Genomic DNA, 16,226 nt, shown 5'->3' with positions numbered 1-16,226 from the left:
GTAAATCTTAATAATCTAGAGATGCTTTTGTGGGATCTGTGGGAAAGTAGTAAAATGATTTCATCATAAGAAGCAGCTCACCAAATATCAACAAGGGAGTTAAATATATACCAGTATGCTTGTGGGATTGCCTTAGCCCATATATGCCTATTTAGTCTGCAAAACTGGCAGTGTTACAAGAGCTACAAAATGCTCATTGCGCACTTGTAAGAAATTGATCTTTTAGTGTGCAGTGCAGGAATCTTTTGCCCAACGTGGGGCACGAACCCACAATCCTGCAATTAAGAGTCTTGTGCACTGGTGTTGGCATCTGTCTCGAGAGAGACAAAATTCTACTGAATGAGCCACTCAGCTTTGCTTCAGAGAAGCAAAGGGAAACCATGAACATGATTATTTAATGAGCACAAATGGATTGTGGTCGAGCAACAGGATGTTCCTTTTTATAAAAACCCCTGTTAACGTCCATCTAGCCGTCGGAAGCTTTTCACTACGGTCTGGAAGTGGTTGAGCGTAGGTGTTCACCCTGTCTTACAGGGCTGTTATGTAGAAGAGACAACACGAAGTAACGGTGTTAACTTTCGATTCCCTGTGCGTTACTCACAGCTTCTGAAAATATAGCTAGGCAAGCAGAACTGCTCCAGTGTCTGCGCTGTGCATAAGTACGTGATAGCGCTGGAGACTTAGGAGGAATCGTAATAAGCGGAGAACAAAGGCGAGAGAAGTTGGCTGCCCTCGGTTCCTGCTGCCCCACATACCCCCTTCCCATGCTAAGTTGCCTTTCTCCTTTCTCTTTCCCTTGGTCCCTGCCCTTTGACCCTGCTCCTTTTGTTCTTCCAGCTTGCTCCCCCTCCTTTGGGCTCTCTCGCCACTCAGTCAGTCCTCTCAGACATTTTCTGTCAGCTTGAAGATTGTGCCTTTAAGCTTGGAAGGTTTTCTGCAGCCTGGCTTTGGACAGTGTTGTGCTTAAGAACCTCTACAACAGTGGCAGTGCCTTTGCCTTCTTCCCAGCTTGCAGGACGCCCTGCTTTCTGGAGGCAGAGAGGTGCTAATAAGTATATGATACCTTCAAGGGCAATAAAGAATGCTAGCAGCATTGGTTTGTTGCTTGGGTAGTGCTATTCAAGAGGGTAATATGTTTCATCCAGTCACGCAACCTGTTTCATCCAGTCACATAGCTTAAAGTTACTTGGATTGTTTCTCAGGAAAGAGAAATGAATAGGTCTGTAAAAAACATTTCACATTCCTAGTTGCCATTATCACATTCCTAGGATGTGAGGGTCCTGGGCACAAGGTTAAACAAGAATTGTTCCTGTGTAGAGAATTGTAATGAATTGAGCTGCCCTCTGTTTAACTCAAAATAGAGAGCGGGTCGGTTCATAGGAATAATTTGTTACAGTTTTCTCCTTGTGAAAAAGAAAACGTGATTTCAATACAACTATGTGTATTTATTGCTGAAAGTAAACAGTTCACACTTCTGTGTTCCTACATGAGAGTAAAAATGTAATCAATGAAATGACACAAAGCTATGCTTGCATTTTAGCACATAAACACTTTGCAGTTTAAAAAGTTCTTTTTTTCCTCATTGAGGAAATTTGGCTACTTATTTTAATTACATTATGGATCCAAAATTCACAAAAGCTCGTAAACTTTCCACACATAGGATTGGACTTCTCACTGTTTTGGTCTAATAGAAGAAGAGAACTTGACAGTGTGGGATTACTTTGGAACAATCTGTTTCTTGCAGATTTGTTTAGTTTTAATCAAAGGTACTTCATGAATATCTTAAGGCTTTTTAACAGACAGTGTCGGTTCTTTGATGTATTAATTGAATAAATTTATGTAATTCAGTAACATCTGAGGCCATTTAGTTTTCTTACCACTTCATGTTTTCTCTATGGGTTTTTTTTAAAGGTACTTGATGATATATTTATTATGCTCTGCTTATGTTGGTGTATTCTAAATTCACAAAACGGAATAATACCCTTTCTGCATGTATATGAGCTGTCTTAAGGATGGAACCTTTTCAGATGAGTCCATTAGGCAGGACTTTCAAAGAATGTGATTCCCTCAGCTTCCCAGCCACATTGTCTGAGGGATGATACACCGGGCTGCAAGTACCCTGCATTAAAAATGTGAATTGCCTGAGCACATAATTTTAACATTATTCGTCAGGAAAAGCTGGTGCAACCTGTTTAAATTTATGCAGATTCAGCAAAAATACAGATTTCTTTTTCACTGTGGACTCTATGCTGTGATGGCTTTGCACTACCCCAGAAAGGAAGGACATCTGATTTTTTTTTTTTTGTTCACCTACTTATTGTTGCTCTCTTCAACCCTCTGCAGCAGCTGCTTTCTCTCCTTTAGCGATGAGCCAGAGGTGTCAGTCTGTACAAGACCTTGATGATATCGGGGTGAATTGACTGTCTGTCTCTTGTACCAGCTCAGTGATTGCTGCATGCCTGCTAGGTTATACAATATTCTGGCTCTCAGCTATGCTTAGGGAGTTTCTCTGGCTCAGCTTCTGTGCACAGGGGGGAGTGAAAGCGAACATTTTTTATTGTGCATTTTCTTTTGTGTGATGTGCTTCACCGTTGATGATCTACCTTCCAGGTTTCAAATATTTTGAACCTCATTCAAATACTGCAGTAAGCAGACTGTGTGGTAACTCTGTTCTTTTTTTTCTCTCTCTCAACATGTTCCTGAATTTCCTGCTTGTGGGATGAATTGGTTGGTGTTGGCAAATTTCAGAGCCTATTGTGAAGAATGGCAGACCTCCAACATCCCATAGTATGCACTCATTCCTTCACCAGTACACGGGATCCTTCAAAAAGCCTCCGCTACGAAGACCACACAGTGTTATCGGTGGCAGCCTTGGCTCTTTCATGGCAATGCCAAGGAACGGGAGCAGATTAGGTAATGTGTCCTTATATTATCAATTTGTTATGTTATTCTATGGCTTCAACACTCCAGAGTATCAGTAAAGCAAACATATTTCTAATATAGTAATAGAAATAAAACTGGTGGACACCATCTATGTAGGATGGCATCCTAGTTAGTTGAATGCAAAACAAGAACAACAACTGTAAGCAGTAAACAAATCCAAACTGTAAGTATTAATTTACAAAACATTTCCATGTGAATGGCTAACACCTAGGAAGGTAGACTGTATCCCTCACGTAGACCACAATCCAAATTGTTTGCCGCTGCCGCCGAAATTCTGGAGTCATGGAGGTACCACCACATCCACAGCCTGGCTGCTCAGAGTGGCGGCAACAGAAAGGAGGTGTGGAGCTGGGCTGATCAGGCTTGATCCCTGCACCTGCATGAGGCTGGCACAGCAATTGGGAACAAATCAGTCCTGATGCCTACCAGCTGTGAGAGCAACCCAGCATCCTGCAAATCCCAGGCTGATGTCACCTTCACTCCATTTCATTGCTATCCACTGGACTGTGTTGGGGATACCATTGGCGGCCTTCTGCTCCATTGCCGGTGGAGCAGCGCATGTACCACTTTAGTGGCAGCAGTTGACAGAAGCCCAGCAGTTCATAGAATCGTGTATTTAAAGGCCGCTAAGATTGCAGTGCTATACATACTTATGTGCAAGTGAGTCCCATTAAACTCAATGTGACTTATTTGTGAGTGGACATGAATAGGATGGTCCTGTAAAGCCCTATTTGGGTGTTCACTCTTGTGATTCAAGAGCCCCATGATTCAAGGGATACTGTCACCCAGAAAGGCCCAGTTAATCCAGACCAGAGTGTGCCACAAAGCATGTACACAGTGTTATGGTGCTTCACAAAAGAAGGCTTCGAGAAATCTCAAAAGTATACATCCTTCTCATTCTAAATGGAAACTGCAGTTGTTGCCATCTCCTTGTCGGCTTCCTTCTTAAATGAAGCTTAAGATAGCAGTAACGTTTGGTGGTTGAAGCAATCAAAATAAAGGTGGAGTGTAAATCATGAGTCCCCGTGATGAAACATTTGGGACTGACTGTTCTAAGTTGGTAGTGGTAGGAAGATGATATTGCCAGACTTCAGCCCATTGGCTAGAGATGACAGCTGTGAAAAACGTTTGCACAAGATTCATAGCCAATCCATTCTTTACAGTCTCCTTCCCAAGTCTTATGGTGATCTCTCCTCCTGCAATTATTTTGTTGTCTGAATCAATTACATGCTTTTATGTTACTGAATCCTTGGAATATTGCTTAAATATTCATGAGTGCAGGTTCCCCTCCCCTCTTTGTACGGAAATTAACTGGCAGGCTTGCCAGTTCTTTGTGTCTGCAGATGTGAATTAGGTTTCCCAGAGGTGTAATTTTATGTCAATAAGCTCAAGATATAGAAATCATTCCTATGAACAGAGTGCAGCTTTGTCTGATAAGCAGAAGGGGACTTCAGTTGGTATAGTCAGTTTCCTGCATCTGCCACTACTTCACCCAGTCAATTGTATTAAATTCATTCTTTTGCATAATGGGAATAACATCTACCATGCATGACTTTTTAATTAATTCAAAGTGCATTTTTTGTTTTATTTTCAAGTAGATACAAGAATATTTAGGGCTATAAAAATAAATTTCTGCAAACAGAAGCTACTCCAGCTTAGCAAACTGCAGCAGTCATTATACCTAGCTTCTACTGAATTGGAAGCTTAAGCACTGTAATTGCCAAAATGGATGCCATTACTCACAGAAGAATCTTTCGTATTCATAACAGTGGAGTGATAGAATATTTTGTTGTCTGATATCAACCATTCTGCAACTAACTACTTAATCTGCAGATGGCATTTTTCAATAAAGCCTTCACCTTCCTCATCAGTCATTTTCCATATAATTTATTTAAAGCATGTATGTGACAATACACATACAAACATGTTTTGTTGTATCAAAGGCCTATTTATAAACCCTGTACCTGGATATGATTTAATTCCTTTTCTTTAGTTGACAGTACTGGAATACATAATGGGAAATTGTAGACCCTCCTTTATTAGATAATTATTGGATAATTATTTTTAAAATAATATATTGCATTTATTAGTGTATAGTGCTAGAATCTAGGCTTTGTAGCATCAGGTTAATTTAATTAGTTATCCATTTCTGTTATGGGAGCATAGTGCTAAAGTAGCATTTATTGGGGGGCGGGGAATCAAATAACAAAGTAAATGTTTAAAATGGCACAAAGCCTATAGTATCAGCAGGTGATTGCATCACCCTTGTCACCTAAACCTGAGTCAACATGTGTTGGATATGATATGTAATGGATGCACTTGCACATTGTCTAATGTTGCTTTTGCATAACTAGGCCTATGTTGATTGGACTTATGTACGTACACAACAGTTTATATGCACAGGTGGAACAGGTGTAGTCTTTCTCGTCTCCCACACATTGATTGCACATGATTTGCCTAGAAAATAAAGCAGCCTGTAACCGCATACTAAAGGAAATTAGCTTCTGTCAAAATCAAATATATGTATGCATTTCCATAGTGGGTTAGATAATCTTCAGTAAACCAGAGCAAGGCATTGGATTTGTGTACTCCACCCCACTCTCCTCCTGTGCAGCTGGGAGAATGCCTGACTAATTTTACTTTCAATTTCAAAGAATCTTGACTTACTGTTAGGTGCAAAAGAGGAATCCTGTTTTAAAGCAAACAATAGTTAAACCTTGAGTGGGCAAAAGATCAGCCAGGTTCTGGGTGATTTGCAGTAGATCAATAGTTGCAGTAGGCAATATTTTTTCTGAATCCAAATATGTTAAAGAATAGCAGCAACAAAATGACTCTTCCCACCTTGATTTTGAGATTCAGTTTTGCATAATATGAAGCTGTAGAACTCAGTTCAGCTTTGGTACTCAAAAGAGAGCCAGTGTGGTGTAGTGGTTAAGAGTGGTAGATTTGTAATCTGGGGAACCGGGTTCGCGTCTCCGCTCCTCCACATGCAGCTCCTGGGTGACCTTGGGCTAGTCACACTTCTCTGAAGTCTCTCAGCCCCACTCACCTCACAGGGTGTCTGTTGTGGGGGAGGAAGGGAAAGGAGAATGTTAGCCGCTTTGAGACTCCTTCGGGTAGTGATAAAGCGGGATATCAAATCCAAAAATAAAAGGGGGGGGAAAGAGCCAGCACAAGATGTTCTGCTGCCTGAGGGAGAGCCTGTATGTGTACCAAGTCTCTTTAGGGCCTCCAACCAGCAATGCCTCGCTTTAACAAAGTTTCCTAGGGAACATAGGGTCCTTCCAGAATGAGGCATTGTGGGTGAGGTTGCCCTGCAGCTGCTGTGCTGTAACAGCAGCAGCAAATATTATTTAAAGTTTTGAGAAAACTATTAGACTTTAAACACTTTGTAACTTACGTTTTAAACCATGGATTGAAGCTGTCTTGTTAGCAGTTAACCTTTGTTTTAACCAATATTCCAGGATTGCACATAACTCTAAGCTGAGTTTCTTTGAAACTGTAATTTTTCTTGGCATAAGTCTTGACTGTATGGGAGGAGAAGGGAGAGAGCAGCACGCAAAGCCCCACACCCTTTTTAGACTCACTGAGGCTTCTCTGTGTTGCAGTAAACCATGGTTTCATTTTACATATGAACTAGCCCATTGTATTGCTGGATTATTTCTTCTAGGACAGTTTGTTTGGTTGTAGACTTGTTGTAGCTTTATTATGACATTTTTCATCCAGAGAAGTATGCACTCCCCCATTTTTGAAAAGGAATCTGTTAAATACTATGCAGCACGACAAGATAATTCACACCGCTGAATTCTTCAGAATGGCCTAGATATGCCTTTTATCTTGCAGTCTTATGTTTCATCAAGAAAGTACTCCTTGTTTACTTTGAAAATCATAGATTTGGTGTCCCTAAGAAAAATAGTCTGTTCACATTTCCTTCACTGGAATATATTGGCAAAAGCTTTGTTAAGCTCTCTTAACCCAACATCTTTAAAAACAACAACAACTAGACATTTTCCTATTTTTCCTTCATAAAGTTGTCATTAGAGGTAAATAATACAAATCTCAATGTAATTTAGTCATCACTAGTTGTGGTTCTTGTATGTTTTTCTCATTTCCTACTATCTTTTAAGAACACTAAAAAATACATGTAAATGTTACATTCACAATTTGACATTTACTATTGCATATGCAAGGAGCTGATTTGCACTGTTACCCATTTCAAGAACACAGTGCCATTACTTGAAGTAGTTTGATAATTGAATATTACTCTCACTTTAAATGTTCTTTCTTAGCAGCTTTTAAATAAAGCATCCTCTTAAATGTATCCATAATATGAAGCTGTATGACTTTGCAGAAGATTTTGACCATACACATTCTAAACTCATTTTTCCTGCTATCTCAACTGCATATTGGTAGCCTTGGTATTCAAAGACAAGCAAATCGAAGAAGTTTCAATTAAAAAAATAGAAACTCAAGTCAATAAGACTTGTTGGACCAAAATGGTGTTGTTTTATGTTTAGAAAGAACAATCATGCCGTGGGCACAATCTTATTGATAAAATTAGTTTCCTCCAGTGCCTTTGGTTGGCAACAAAGGCAGAGTGCTTGCTTAACTGAGAGACAATAATGTGAAGTAATGGCTGGTTTTCTTTGATTTAGATATTGTACATGAAAATCTGAAAATGGGATCAGATGGTGAAAGTGATCAAGCTTCCGGAACGTCGTCTGATGAAGTCCAATCCCCTACAGGTGTTTGCCTCAGAAACCGGATACACAGAAGGATTTCCATGGAGGTAATACTCCCCCATGGGAAACTATATTATGTTAACAAGAGACTTGGGATTTGTTTGCCTGCTTTTAACTACTTCCTTTCTTGTCAGTTAGTTCTAGAGTAAATTCATTGATGTTCACTATAATTAGCTGGTAGTTACTGAAGTAGCAATTAACTTTTTTCATGCTTTTTCCAAATTATCTTTGATAGTGTTGTGAGAACTTCTTGTAAATAAATCATCTAACCCTTTAGAGAGTTGGTATGCGAATATGTCAAAGTGTACAGTGATTAACTCTCCTAGTCTGAAGGCTGGGCCAGTGTACTTTAATTTACCCTTCCAGAGAAGAATGGTCAACCAACTTGAATGGCCACGTTTAGTTCCTGAGTCTGCCCTCTTAAGGAGAATGATTGTTTTGCATGGCAGCTTAATTTTTAAGACCTGTCTACTTTTTTTAATAGCTTCACTTTCAGTTTTCTCCTGTTCTCCTTAAGTTTTCCCTCCTTTTCCAGTGTTTTAGTTTGTTTGAATTCATGTAGTTTTTCCAGGGCTTATCAGTGCCCATAGATCTCCTATTCCTTTGTCCCCTAATTCAGTGGGAAATGGGTAACATGCCTCCATCATAAGAATGCAGGAAGAGTCCTCCTGAAAGGATAGATTTTCCTCAGCTTTGAATTCAGATTCCTTCTATTCTTGCTGTACTGCAAGAAGCGTGAAATGAGTCGATGGAAGCATGGCCATTGACACCATAAATCCTGGAATTGTCCAACCATTCTGGCCATCCCAATGTCCCTCTTGAGTTCCCTGGACTTGACAAAGGGCACCTCAAAAAATCATAACCCTCATAATTTACTTGGGGTTCCTGGACCAAGTCTAGGAAGTTTAAGCACCTTCTGGTGCCCCTCTTGGAGGAACTGAAGTTGGCAGGGAAAGGAGGTCGCAACATGACTCTAAATGCTTCTACTCTGAGCGGGAAGAGATTTCCTCAGCTACAGCTGTCTCCAAGAATGGAAGGGAATTTCTCTCTGGAAGGAAATATTGATGTTGGTTCAATATTGAAGGTCTCTGTCTGGAGGCACCCACAGCTTCCCTGTTGCATAACAAAAGGCCACTTTTCTATTGGTAAACGTATTTACCTCCAGTGACTTGGTGAGTGTAATTAAATTGAGAGCAAGTGGGAGGCTAACTTCCAATGTTGTAATTCCAATCCTAAATGAGACATCTGCTGGTGGTGTAGAGAGCGTGGGGGGGAAGAGGAGAATCCCAAGCACATTTAGTTTGACCCAAAGAGACATGGTGCTGAAAATTCCAGATGCTCAAAATTGCCCAGAAGCATCGTGAAATAAAAACGCATGAAAGATGTAAACATAATATAGGCCTGAGGGGGTGGTATTGATGATATATGTGGGCCCATTCCAAACCTATATCTGTGAGGTTAGAAGCTACAAGAGTAAACCTGGTCGGACCATAGGTCTTTTTCCACATCGTCTGGGTGAATGCCACATCATCCTAGGATGGAGAAGTATAGGTCAGGGGCTAGTTTGTGTGTGAGTTTTTGCCTGGGCTGGAAACTAGACAGAAAAGCTTGGCTTTCCTGTGGACTGACTCCAAATCTATGGCTTTGAGAACTGCCCAGTTGGAGCGTTAACACTGTGAGCCCTGGAGTCTCTTGCCGCTCGGAGACAGGGGTATCTGATTTTGGTACCAGGGCATTTTAAATAAATATTCTCAGATTTTGTGTTGTGAAGAGCACCAAATGTTGCTGGGGGGAAAGCACTACACCCTATTGTGGCCAGATTTTTGAACTTTCTTCAGGAGTTTGTTTTGCCCTCGTCAACTTTCATTTCCTGGCATGCAGACTCTTGAGCAAAGATGGGGAACTTGTGGCCTTCAGGATGTTGTTGGACTAAAACATGTAATTAGCAGGACATGAGTTAACTGTTGACCATATAGTAATGGCCACAGATTCCCTTCCCTTGCCTCTTACTAATCTGCATAACACTTCAGAAACTGAACACAATGGGGGAGTTCTAGACTTCTTCAGCGTTTCAGTCTTCCTGTTTAACAAACGGAATCTTGTATGATGGTAAACAAAGGGAGGAAAGAATACTTAATTTCCTTCATTTATAAGGCTTTGTATGCATGCCAGCCATCCTACCTGGAGAAAAATTGCAGCAAAACTGAGATGTAACTAGTTGATATTTTTAATATACAAGGGCAAAACCTGCTTTAAAGTCAACTTCTTCATTGTAGAACCTTACAAAGTTGTTGCCCAAAAGAAAGTCCAAAAGAACTTTGACAATTATAATTTTGCTTTTTGGATTCAATTCAGGACACATTTTTCCTATTGATTTGTGCGGCAACTTGCCCATTTCACCTGTTTGAGTTTATGTACTAAGAATGCAAAAAGCAGCCTTGACATTCACTTTAGTTATTTCCCTCCAAATTAAGTATCCAGACTGAAAGCCTTTTACATTTAGCAGTTTGAAAATGATGCACATAATACTCATAATTAAGTTCATCAGATAAACTCTGGAAACATTTTCCTCACAGACTGTCGGTTCTTCCATTTCTTCCCTCCGCTACCAAATTCAAAATACATGTTTCTAATGCCATTGAAATTAGAATGACATGATTTAATTACACGTCTGTTGGCAAGCACAATCAATGATGTCAGTGCTGGCAAGATGTCTGGGTACTCTGAAAAATGAGGCTGTTGATAACAAGTTAGAGATTGCAAGGATAAGTTTGGACAATATCTACTTTTCAGAATTATTTTATTGTATAATAGATGAGACCACTTGAGTGGTGGCTCCTCTTATTGAACTGGAATGTCTTTAAATTGTGATGCCAGTAGCATGTATAGCAGTTAAAAGATTCTGCTGTGGTTATTACAGCAGCTTTCTGCAACCTGGTGCTCTCCAGATTTTTGGACTACAACTCCCATCAGCCCCCAGCCATGGTTGTAGTCAAGAACATCTGAAGGACTGAAGGTTGGAGAAACCTGTTTTGTCTGTCCTACACAGACAGTAGTATATATACTGTATGCTAACTAGATTGCTCACTGGGACAAGACAGTTTGAGCATATTACACTGATTCTGGTCTGACCAATCAGTTTCTGGACCCAATTCAAGGTGCTGGTTTTGACCTATAAAGCCTTAAACGGCTCGGGTCTGTAGTACTCCCTCTCTCCAAGTGAACCTACCAGAACCTTAGGTCTATAAGGTCCTTCTTTGTGTGCCTCCTCCATGAGAGGTCCGAAGGGGGCAACACAATAATGGGCCTTTTCTGTAGTGGCACCTTCATTATACACCTTTAGGCACCAGGCAAAAACACTCTTCTTCAACTAGGCCTTTGGTTGATTGACATCCACTGCCCTTTTAAATGTGTTGTGGGAGGGAGGATTATTGGTTTGTTTTTGTTTTTATTTTGTATTTTGTTAGTTTTTATATTGTAATTTTATGTTGTGAACCACCCTGAGATCTATGGTTGAAGGGCGGTATACAAATTTATTTATTTAATTAATAATAATCATAATAACCAGTAACTTTTGTTCTAATCTCCATACTCCCCTGCATTCCATGAGCAACATACTGTCTGAGAAGGGTCTTCAGTCAGACTATGATCTTCTTTTCTCTTATATAGAACATAATTTTTCAAATGTGTAATCTTTTTCACATATCCACTAAGCACATTTTTTATTTTTAAAAAAACTAATTACAACTTAGTTTAAAAAATGTCTGTATTAAACTGTTAGGTTTTCATTCACAGTTTTAAGTTCTCTTACAGTTTGAAGATCTTATTATGTTTAGCTTTCTGTCCATTTATGAGGTAATGATTTCTCCATGAGTGTGTTTGGAGTGTTCCGAAGTTGAGCTCTTAATGCTTACTGACCTTTCTGAGATGTGTTCTGCTTCAGATGTGTTAGAAAATTTAATTTATGCAAAATAGATTTGCTGGAGAAGGCTGTGTGGTTTAAAGTGGCTCCCATGTCTGTGAATGACATGATTAACTTGATAGGCAATGTGTTCCTTTGATCAGCAGTTTTCAGATTGTGTGGTGAGCCTGGGGATGAGGTAGTGAACATAAGACGCTTGGAAATGGAGTGAAGTTGAAAGGAGGGAAAGGATCCTTGAGCACATAGAACCTGAGGCACTTTACTGTCCAGCAGTAGCTATTTAGCAGTGCCTAGGGAGCGGGTGGTGCTGTGGTTTAAACCACTGAGCTTCCTGGACTTGCTGATCAGAAGGTCGGTAGTTCGAAGCCCCGTGACAGGGTGAGCTCCTGTTGCTCTGTCCTAGCTTCTGCCAACCTAGCAATTCAAAAGCACACCAGTGCAAGTAGATAAATAGGTACCGCTGCAGCGGTAAGGTAAACGGTGTTCCCATGCGCTCTGGTTTCTGTCATGGTGTCCCGTTCTGTCAGAAGCAGTATAGTCATGCTGGCCACATGACCCGGAAAGCTGTCTGTGGACAAACGCCGACTCCCTCGACCTGAAGCGAGATGAACGCCTCACCTCATAGTCACCCTTGACTGGAGTTAACCATCCGGGGGTCCTTTACCTTTTTTGCCTTACCTATTTAGCAGTGCAGCAGCCCAACCCACTGTGACATCCACTGTAAAGAGGAAGGGAACAGAGCTAAGTGTCAGCTTCTCCCCTCTCATGCCTTCTTCCTTGGCTGGCTGGAGCATGGGATATACTCTTCTCATGCTTATGTTACATAAGTGTCCCAAAGCACTGATCTTTATCATGCAGCAGTGGACTTGCACATGTCTTGCGTGCCAAAGAAATAATGGGTGGTGTGTTCCAGGGCTTCACTAACACAGAAAAGAATTGTATCAATTTTTTACTGTGAAGTTAAGCTGGAAAGGTTCTTAGGACCCCTTAGCTGAACCCAATTGTAAATGAAAGCAATTTTGGGAAGATCAGTTGTCATCCACTATAAAAAATAGTAGAGGTGCACACTTATGGGAAGTTCAATGCAGCCTTTTTACATAAGGTGCTCAGGTGCGAAAGAGGCCAGAGGCTCTTGTACCTTTAATAGTTGCACAGAAGAGGCAGTTTCGCTGTGCATGGCAAGTCCCAGTCGCTGAAAACACCTCTTCTACACAACTATTAAAGATGCATAAGCCCCTGTTTTCTTTTGGCATCTGCAAGACCAGAGAAGTTTGAGGAGCCCCATGCTATTTAATTGGCATGATCATTATTACTCTTTGTAGTATTTAATCTTCTCTTTTAAATTTTAGTAGAGCCCTTCATTTTTTAAAAATTCAGCAGAACATTAAACAAGCAAGTGCAATAAACATTGTGATGTCAGCCACTCATAAGTCATTTTGTGCTGCAGAAAAATTGACTTCCTTCATGAGGGAAGCATTACTCACTGCCATTAGCTGAGTGTGTTCCTGACATGGCATGATACAGTAAAACAACAAAATGGTGCACCATGATTCATGTTTGAAAATTGTCTGGTGCCTACACATAGATTAGTGTCATGGCCTATATGCCTTTATTTGGGCATCCTGATCTTTTGCTATTTTATTTACCTTACCCGTTACCTTTCCAACAAAACAAATAATGTTTACAGTCCTTAAAACCCGCAGTTGTTTGGGATCTGAAGGTTTCTTCTGCTCATACAGTTGCCATTTTACACCTTGCTCTGAAGTCTTGAGCAAAGTAAGTGAAAGCAACCCAACATTACTTTCAACAGTACAAGATTTTGTGTGTCTGCAAGTATCCTGAGAAAAGGCTAAGTTGTGGAAGTTACAATCCTTATATTTCAAAGACGGTAGAAGTTACTGTTCGTATGGTGCAGTACTTTAATTTGTGCATCCAGTTCACTGCAAGTGTTCCAGTTCTGTCATGTTACAAAAATGCAATGTGATAAGTTAGCTTGGGAAAAAACTGAGAGAAAGGAGAGCTCATGCTGTATAATAAGAGTACATAATACAAAAACAGTAAGAAAAGTGGACCCATGTGTATGGCATGGACTCATAGTTTCTTGCCATGTTGGAAGACGCAATTAAATATTTACATATTATGTATGCTTTTATTTGTAAGGCTGTGAGGCCTTTAGGGTCAGCTTATCAGGAAATTAAACGGCAGAGCAAACAGCATCGTGGAACAAACAAGCCATATTAAATCCTCTTTGCTGAGCAGCGGCAGTGTAAATTATTAGCAAGCAGCTTGTGGCTGTTGCTGACATGATGTCTTCCTGATGCTAGTTGAAACTGGTGAGATGGCTGATTCAGTCTGATACTTACACAAGAGAGCAAATCACTTTCATTTGACCTATAATGGATTCTCTGGGCAATCAAGCTGACATCTACAAACTTTGAAGCTCAGTCTTTCCCCCCTCTTCTCATTGGTAATGTTACGGGATCCTGATGACCATGGCATGTGGGCATCGCTTTCCATTTATTCTCTCTCTCTCTCTGTGATAGCATTGCAGTAGCAAGGACAACGCTATAGTTAGAGTCAAATAATTAAGTGTCTGTCCTCATGATTTATTATGTGCTTCTCAGCTACTGCAATAAGGAAGATTTGGGAACCTGAAGCCATTATTTTAGGCTTCTAGCCTCTTTGCCAATTGTTTAATAATTTATCTTTTTATGCTTTCTGTCCAGTGAAGTACACCTATATTATTAAAGCTTACGTTGCACATTTCTGGAAAGTTTATCCTCTTCTTTGCCTTCAGTCCTCATCTCTCTTTTACTTTCTGCTTCTATTCTTTCACATCTCTTCTTTCTTTATAACTTACTTTGCTGCTTCCTCAACAGTTTATTATTCCCTGGCTCTCAATAATTCTGTCTGACAGCCAAGAATATGAACTATTTTAAAAACATTGGATTATGTCTATAAACATCACTTGTCAGCTTCAGGCCAGGTTAGAGTTATGCCTTATATCTTTCCAGACAGTCCCTCTCGTTCAGTAGCAATTCAGGCCCAAACCCAATTTAAGCTTCAAGAGTTTGAAACTGTTATCAAGTGCTGATAATCCATTTTGAAAACTGTCGCAATTTGGAAGAAGTTGCCAAAAACTGGTGTGCAAGTGTACCTTATTACTGATAAACCTTCCTAGCTGTTGGAAGCTGTCTAGAGGTTAACTGCTGCCTGCTGTCCACAATGGTGTTACGTTTATAAATCTGAATACAGTGGTACCTCGGGTTACATATGCTTCAGGTTATGGACTCTGCTAACCCAGAAATAGTACTCAGGTTAAGAACTTTGCTTCAGGATGAGAGCAGAAATTGTGCTCTGGCAGTGTGGCAGCGGCAGGAGGCCCCATTAGCTAAAGTGGTGCTTCAGGTTAAGAACAGTTTCAGGTTAATAACGGACCTCCAGAACGAATTAAGTACTTAACCCGAGGTACCACTGTATAGGAATATAATCGAAGTACTTACTGTACCTAAAAGGGCAGATAATATAAATCAGAACTTTGGTACAAGTCCATTTGGAGTCAGAGTATCAGATTTGACCTTTATCTTGTTCCAGGTTAAGTAATAGTTGAGTTATGAGAACACCTAGGACACACTTCAGTGGCAGGGTGAGGGGAGAAGCCTAGAGCATGCCAGACTGGTAAATTACATTGCAGAAAATGTGGTGCTAATGGACTCAACCCAGAACGTGGTCAGAATTTTTTTTATTTAGAGAATGGAATATTAGGAATCTTGGGCTCCAGAGGTTACCTTTGCCTCTGCCAAGTATCATCAGTCTGTGAGGTCCATTTGAGAGGAAAAGAAACTCAAGAATACTTGATAATGTATGTGATCAAACTGTGAGTGTCTAAGAAGGTTTGAATATGACTCTTCTTAAGCATTATGGAGACAGCCTTCATCCCTGAGCACCTGTTGACAGTTACCATATTTTAGGTGTGTGTGTTTACACATATATATAATAGAACACAATAGATTTCAACCATATATGTAGTTACTTGACTGTAAGTCTAGCTGGGTTTGATGGGGTTACTTCAGAGTATGGGATCATACTCTGAAGCACATCCTCTTGTGCAGTAATGCAAATACAGATTTGTTTCGTTGAAGCAGTTGAGATGTGTAGTGCAACTGCAGTTCTCTTTGGAAACAAGTTGTTTTGAGATTTACTGGTTCTTGGAGACTGTGTCCAATAGCAAGTTGACCTAACCTTGGCATAACTATTAGATATATGCTGCTTCCTTCACAATTAGTATTTTCAATTATCGAACATTGAAATGTTCTTTGAATCAACTTTATATTTGATTGGTTTTTGTTTTTGGGTTTTTTTAATTACTTGTGCCCCTCTAACAATGGTTGTTAACTTCCTCAGGACCTGAACAAGCGTTTGTCGCTACCTGCAGACATCAGGATACCAGATGGATATCTTGAAAAGCTACAGATAAACAGTCCACCGTTTGATCAACCAATGAGCAGACGATCTCGCAGAGCATCCCTGGTAAGTTGCTGCTACCTTTTCTAGTTGACAGATACTCTGGTAGCACCTGAAATGTGTTGTGGCATTTGATTGTGACTAGCAGTGTTTGT

General features: G+C 40.2%; 1 protein-coding gene across 3 annotated transcripts in view; it reads left to right on the top strand.

The window, feature by feature from the left end:
- Positions 1 to 16,226, top strand: part of CDK17 (cyclin dependent kinase 17) — a 72,821-nt gene that overhangs the window by 33,440 nt on the left and 23,155 nt on the right. For all 3 annotated transcript variants that reach the window (XM_083573452.1, XM_083573454.1, XM_083573453.1), the window contains exons 3-5: positions 2,749 to 2,913; positions 7,599 to 7,732; positions 16,012 to 16,137. In XM_083573452.1, coding sequence (XP_083429578.1) covers positions 2,749 to 2,913; positions 7,599 to 7,732; positions 16,012 to 16,137 — 425 coding nt within the window. The remainder of the gene's footprint in view (positions 1 to 2,748; positions 2,914 to 7,598; positions 7,733 to 16,011; positions 16,138 to 16,226) is intronic.

This window comes from Podarcis filfolensis (assembly GCF_964270895.1).
Source record: "Podarcis filfolensis genome assembly, chromosome: 10".
NCBI classification, from domain to species: Eukaryota; Metazoa; Chordata; class Lepidosauria; order Squamata; family Lacertidae; genus Podarcis; species Podarcis filfolensis.
The sequence above is the reverse complement of the archived record's forward strand: the minus strand, read 5'-3'. Positions and strand labels throughout refer to the sequence as shown.